The sequence below is a fragment of the Urocitellus parryii genome, chromosome 4 (genome assembly GCF_045843805.1).
Source record: "Urocitellus parryii isolate mUroPar1 chromosome 4, mUroPar1.hap1, whole genome shotgun sequence".
Classification (NCBI taxonomy): Eukaryota; Metazoa; Chordata; class Mammalia; order Rodentia; family Sciuridae; genus Urocitellus; species Urocitellus parryii.
Genome location: NC_135534.1, coordinates 111,701,926 through 111,708,828, shown reverse-complemented (window position 1 = coordinate 111,708,828; position 6,903 = coordinate 111,701,926). Strand labels below are relative to the sequence as shown.

Below are 6,903 nucleotides of genomic sequence, written 5' to 3'. Positions count from 1 at the left end.
CTGTCAGCCTATAGTGAAGGGGACAAAGTGTGAGATCCCGGAGTGTGGGCTCTGTAGCCATGAGACTGTTGTTTGATTCCAGTGTTGATTGTTTACCAGCTGTGTGACCACAAGAATATTACTAAACCAAGTTTCTATGTTTGTTTGGTGGGTACCATGGTACCTACCTTTTTAAAGACCTAAATAATATACAACAGAAAGCACTAAGAAGAGTTGCATGGCTCAAAGTAAACATCAAAACATGCTAGCTGCAGTTATTATTGTTACCAAGAAAATTACATGAAGGAATCAGAAGATCTTGGGCAGGAATTAAGGAGGAAAATTAGAGGAAAAAAGAGAGGAGAAGGAGAAATCTGGGTGAAAAAAGTCTGAGTTTCATTACCTGTGACTTAAATTCACCTTTGTTTACCTTAAATTCTCCCAAGTGCCATAAATAGGAATTGAGTTGAGCACTATTTTTTATATTAAAGGTAATAAGGCCATGAATAACTCCCAAATTCAATACTGAAAATATTTAAATTAAAAATTAATATAGAAAGTGATTACCATGAAGCTTTAATAGAGGCAATGGATCCCAAAGGAAAGAATATGAACTTGAAATTGGCTAGTATCAAACAAAATGAGAGAGGGAGGGAAAGAAGAAAAGGAAAGGAGGAGAGAAGGCATTCTTCCAACCACATAGAAATGTGATTGTTTCCCATCTCAATTGGGTAGGCATGCAGAGGGCATCCTCTGATAACAACTTGTTTTTATATTGAGAAGAATAATTACACTTGCATTAAAAGAGTTTCCTCCTCAGTGTCTTCTGCAGGGCAGCCTTTACCTCCTTGTTCCTCAGGCTGTAGATCAGAGGGTTGAGCATGGGGATCACTGTGGTGTAGAACACAGAGGCCACGTTCTCCTGGGCCAGGGAAGTGGCAGTGGAGGGCTTTAAGTACATGAATGCAGTGGATCCATAGAACAGCCCCACGGCTGCAAGGTGGGAGCTGCAGGTGCTGAAGGCTTTGGACCTACCCTCTGTGGAGCTGATGCGGAGGATGCTGGACAGGATGAAGGTGTAGGAAACAAGGACTGTTAAGCTAGTGACTGTGATGTCGAATCCAGCTAGGGAAAAGACTACCATCTCTACATCATAGGTGCTGGAGCAGGAGAGCTTCATCAGGGGGAGGATGTCACAGAAGTAGTGACTGATGAGGGACTCACAATAGCACAGTTTTAACATGAGGCCAGTCTCTATTGTTGAACCAATGAGTCCCATAGTGTAGACCAGAACCACCAGCACAGAGCAGAGGGCATGGGACATGATGACATTGTAAAGCAAAGGGTGGCAGATGGCTACATAGCGGTCATAGGCCATCACCGTAAGCATGTAACACTCGGCAATGACAAAAACCAGGAAGAAGTAGAGCTGAGACATGCACCCCACATAGGAGATGACGTTCTTCTGGAACACAAAGTTGACCAGCATTTTAGGGGTAATGACAGAGGAGTAGTAGAGATCCACGAGTGACAAGTTGCTGAGGAAGAAGTACATGGGGGTGTGAAGCTGAAGGTTGAGACAAATGAGGGTGATCATGCCCAGGTTCCCCACCATGGTGACCACGTAGATCCCCAGGAAGAGGATGAAGAGGGGGAGCTGGAGCCCTGGCTGTGTTGTTAATCCCCCAAGAAGGAACTCTGTCACTGTGGAGTCATTTTCTGCAGCCATTTCTCTGGGTGGGAGGCCTTTGAGGATGGTAAAGAAGAACCTGTGAGAGGTTGCCTCTGCACAGCCTGGGGAAGCTTGTTTTCTGCATTTGGTGTCTGCTGAGCCATCCTGTCTGGCCTATATAACTTCCCCTCACTCCTGCTGTTTGGTGAGTGAAGGGACAGCTCCTGAGTATTTTAGAGATCTTGAAGATGAGAGGAAAGGGACCAAGATCTTGAACTCTTACCACTCTCCTAAGAAATCCTAGATCATTGAACCTACATGTTGTTCTTGGACCAATAGCTTTGCCTTTTCTTGGAGCTTGTAGGTCTCATCCCATAGCACTAATCAAGGTCTCTCGAATGGAGCCCAGCAATCTCTGGAAAATTCATAGTTTCAGTAATCTCTCCTGATGTTGATGCATACCAAATTTTTAGAACCTCTCCTACAGACAATTAATAGTATATTTTCATATTTTGCAGTTGGAGATTGAATTTATTTTTGAAATGGAATTTCATCTATGCAAAATATAAACATTTAGTGAATGTGAATGCATGGAAACATATCTGAAACTGAGGCAGTGTTAGGGTGATATGGTAGTCACATATCATTGAGTGACAAGTAATTGTTCAATCCTCTATGGTTTACACATGTCTTTCAAAGCCAATTGCAGTAATTTCTAAAAGTTTTGACTGTGGGGGTATAATCTGTTTGGAGCAGAATTTTTATTCCCATGTCATACTGAGAAAACAGTTGCCAGATATTAAGTGACTTACTCAAGGCCTAATAATTATTGGTAACTGGGAATCAAACTTACCTCTGCTCTCTACTGGTTGCTTCTTCCCATGTCTTCCATGTGTAGTCTTATGAATCTACACTTCTATACCTTTAGAAATGTGTGATTGTCACACGCCTTACACTTGACATCTTTATATGTGCTTAGTGTACAGAAAGAGGACTTCTGTGGTTTGTTTTGCTTTTTTTTAATCATATAATAAATTGAAGCTCTGAAAGTTATGTAAATTACTCAAGGTATCCCAGCTAGTTGGAAACAGATCTGGTCCTAAAATTCAAGATCCTCACCATCAGTCTGTTTTTTCTCCACAAAACTGTATTGTTTATTGCAAATCATCTTTATGTATAAATTCCCTATTATTTAGTAAAATGAATTTATTATAATTCTGATAGAAGAACGATCTTGTTTTTAATTTCTATACATATATTTTATGTTGTAAATGCAATATACATGCAATTAAAGTAAATTAGAAATGTGACTAAGCCAAAACAAAACTCATTTTTCTGTTATATGGAGCCTAATGCTGGTTGATGAATATCCTTCCATATATTTTCTATGCATGCATTTGTTTGCATGGAATATGGTTGTAAGTAGCTTCCATTATAAATAAGAGTTCATTCATGGAAGAAAGATTTTTCTTATACATTGTTTTTGGAAAATTGCAAAAAATGTTTTGTTAATTTCAGAAAGAGAGTTCACTATTTATAAATACATTACAGCATAGTTCACTCTGATTAAGTGTAGGTACACTATTTTAACACAATAACATTTTAAAAGGTCATAGGCAAATGAGTTATTTACTGGAACACTTAATTTATTTGAAATGAGAAAATGATTTTTTTAGATGTTAAAGCAAATTTTTTTGAAGCCATATTATTAAAATAATATGACAAAGGATATTTCATTGTGAAGTCTTTGGAATTCTAAAATATCCCAGTGATGGCTCTATCTTTCCTATCTTAAAAAAATTTAAAGCCTAATGCTGGCCTCATCACTGTAATGTGCCAGATGCTAACACCCTTCACCCCCAAATAAGCCATCTCCTCTAGAGGAATACATTTGTTTTAGCTATGTAATGAAATACCTGTGCTGAGGAAAAATGAAAAACTTTCTCCTGGAAATTTTGTGAGATGCCTTTGGCTTCAACAGTTAGCAAATGCTAAAAGTGTACAGATATATAGCTAGTTTAAATTAACTTAAAAGGTCTAGTACAGTCATGAAAAATGGGTCATGGAGATAAGAAGACTTCAGGTTCTGTTTAAATTGATAATTATAGAACATCTCATGGGATGCAATTACTCTGGAGATTGTAGTCCTCACTAAAGGGACAATTAGAGTCTTAGTTTATACCTGCTCTGTTAATCATGTTTTATTTCCCAAGATTGTTAATTTTTCTTATATAGGTAGTGTTGTCTTGTGGCTAGGGAAACTTAGAATCTGAAGCTACTATTAGAATATTTTAGTACAACAACCTCATTCTCATTTGCATCTCCACAACCATCTCAATCCTTACTATCAGCATCATCATTTATTACCATTATGGTAGTTATTCATTATTAGTATTTATTAGTATACACCATCAACTAGCTTTGAGATGTTTATTTTAAAGGGTTTTGAAAATAAATCCAAAGATTTTAGTAAGACAAACTATGTAGTTTAGTAAAAGAATGCTAATCCTTGATTTGTCTTCCTGCTGCTGTACATGTAGACAGTGTAGAATGGCGGGAGGTTGAGGAGCAGCAGAAGTAGATTCATAGGATCTCCTCATCTGTATGTGTTCATTCATAAGGGAAGTGAGTTCATAAGAAAATTTCCTCTTCAATGACAATATAATTCAGCATTATATTATCAAAAATACATTGTTAATGAGGAGACTTAAACTAAAGTCTTTATTTGGAGATTATTGTAGATTCACATGCAGTTGTAAGAAACAGTATAGCCAGATCCTATGTTGTATCCTTTATGTCATTTTCCCCATACAAATACTATTTTGAAAAACAATATCACACCCAGGATACTGTCATTAACACAATCTATTGATTTTATTTAGAGTCTCCTCATTTTAGATGTTTGTGTGTGTATATATATGTATGTATATTTTGTTTTATGTCATTTTGTTAACTGAATATTTTCATGTATACCACCATAATTAAGATAAAAATAAATCACCTTCATTTTCTAATTTTCAAAACGGTTATTTGATGTTCTATTATTTTACAAAGGTGGTAAATTATTTTTCTTTTTCTTAAACAAAATTCACATATATGTAGATTGAAATAAACTATACAAATTGATTTTCTTTGCCAAAAATAATAACAATATTTTCTGTATTATTTTTAGATAAATAACAAAGTATTTATTTTGTAGGTTTTCCAGTTTTGCTTATAAGTCAAGACAAGGCAGTAGGTATGGTCATGGAAAAAGAAGAAAACACACAAGTAAGTTGCCCGTATCAGTGGCTTCTGATTCTGTCTTGACCTTGAAGTAGAAGGGTTTAACATTTACCTCATAAAAACTTATGAAAATACAGACCCAATAAAGGAATGTAAAAAGCAACAACCAGATGTGGAACAGCAATGGCAGGCTCTTCCACTCAAACTTTAACGGTGTAACTTCTTCCTTTAAGTTCAGTTGATAAAGACAAAATCTGTACTGAAATGTGTTTGGTGAGCTCACAACTCTCTGGTTAATTCCCTGAACTGTCTGTTACAGATTTTAACACCCTTAAAACTCCTAATAGTTAAAGGTCAATGGTATACTTCACTGCAACATTTCATAAGATGCATTCTTTTCTTATATCTCCTCAAAAGTTATTTCTTCAAAAACTGAAAAAATACCTGACAACTGGATCCATATCGATAACACACATTCTATCTAAAAGACTTATCTAAAACAATTCCAGAGTGCCACTAGCAGAGGTCATGCAGTGGTGAAGTATATACAATTCTTCAAGGCACGAGAACCCAAACAGGTGCCGTGTTTATAGGCAGATTATCAATGGCTAGTGTATTCATATAAATTCACCAATAAAAATGTATTTTATGTTTTCTAATACATTGCAGTATTTCCTTTTCTTGATCAAAATTTTCTATCTTTGGACCCTAGAATTCTCTTCAGTTTGTCTCTGGATTCTTTTCAATCCCGAGCTGTAGCCTTTAATACCTGCCGTATTATCTGATAATGACAAGATATTCTGAAATCATCTCATACATTTAATTCTTCAGACCTGAAAGTAATCCTTCATCTTAGAAATCTGATCCTTTTAGTGAGAAAAAGATGTTTGTTCAGAAACAAACTAAGTGCTAGAGAGGCTCATCATTTTTGGATTCATGATGTTTCCAGGTTTTTTCAAATGGAACTAAGGAAATAAGGAACATGCAATTCTCAGAGGATCTCTCATTTGTTTTTTAAGTCTAGTAATTTTATTAGTACTTGTATTAATATTTATTCTGGGGAAGTTTTCTTATGTGTGGTCTTTCTTCTTACTATGTCACTTCAATTCTATTTTTAGCACCAAGAAATATTTATTTTTTTTTTAAAATGCTTTTATTAGGCAGAATGTTCTCTCTGATATGTGGATGCTAACCCACAACAGGGGAGGTGAAGGTCAGAAGTTCATTGGACTAGACAATGGGGAATGAAGGGAAGGAAGGAGAATGGAAATAGGAAAGGTAGTAGAATGAATTAGACATATTTTTCCTATCCCCATATATGAATATATGACCAATGTAACTCCACATCATGTACACCACAATAATGAGATCCTAATTGGAACAAGTTACACTTATTCTATGTATGTATAATATTACAAAATATACCTTACTGTCATGTGCTAAAATTAAAATTATAAACAAAATTAAAAACATAAGTATAAAAATGCTTTTATTTTTGACATACTCATACATGCATGGAATTCAATTTGCTCAATTTCAGTCCCCAGTGTTTTCTCTTTCCATATTCCTCTTCATGTACTCTATTGGTCTGTCTTCTATTTATTTATTTAAACTGGTTCTTTATAGATATACATAAAAGTGGAATTCACTGTGGCTTATTTACACATGTACATAGTGTAATTTTATCATATTCATTCTGCATTTCCTCCCTTTTTCCATCCCTCCTCCCTTCCCCTCAATCTCTTTCCTCTACTTCACTATTTCCTCTATTTTTACTTCCTTCTATTTTCATAGGATCCAACTCCCACTACCCTCTTACATTGATCTAGCTTCTACATATGAGAAAACATTCAACACTTGACTTTCTGAGTCTGGCTTATTTTACTTAGCATGCCCTTTCAATCCATTTACTGGTAAGTGCCATAACTTCATTCTTTATGGCTGAATAAAACTCCATTGTTTATATATATCACGTTTTCATTACATACTTATCTGTTGATAGTCGCCAGGGCTGGTTCTATAACTTG

The 6,903-nt window shown here is 35.6% G+C and overlaps 1 protein-coding gene across 1 annotated transcript; it reads right to left on the bottom strand.

Moving 5' to 3' along the window:
- Positions 1-778: 778 nt before the first annotated feature.
- Positions 779-1,730, bottom strand: LOC113193796 (olfactory receptor 8A1-like). The gene has a single exon (XM_026404575.2). The coding sequence runs from the start codon at positions 1,706-1,708 to the stop codon at positions 779-781; it is 930 nt and encodes a 309-aa protein (XP_026260360.2). The 5' UTR covers positions 1,709-1,730.
- Between the last annotated feature and the right edge of the window lie 5,173 nt (positions 1,731-6,903).

Bases quoted from the DNA above. Each gene is read 5' to 3' on its own strand.
- LOC113193796 (XM_026404575.2), bottom strand. From the start codon at position 1,708: ATGGCTGCAGAAAATGACTCCACAGTGACAGAGTTCCTTCTTGGGGGA.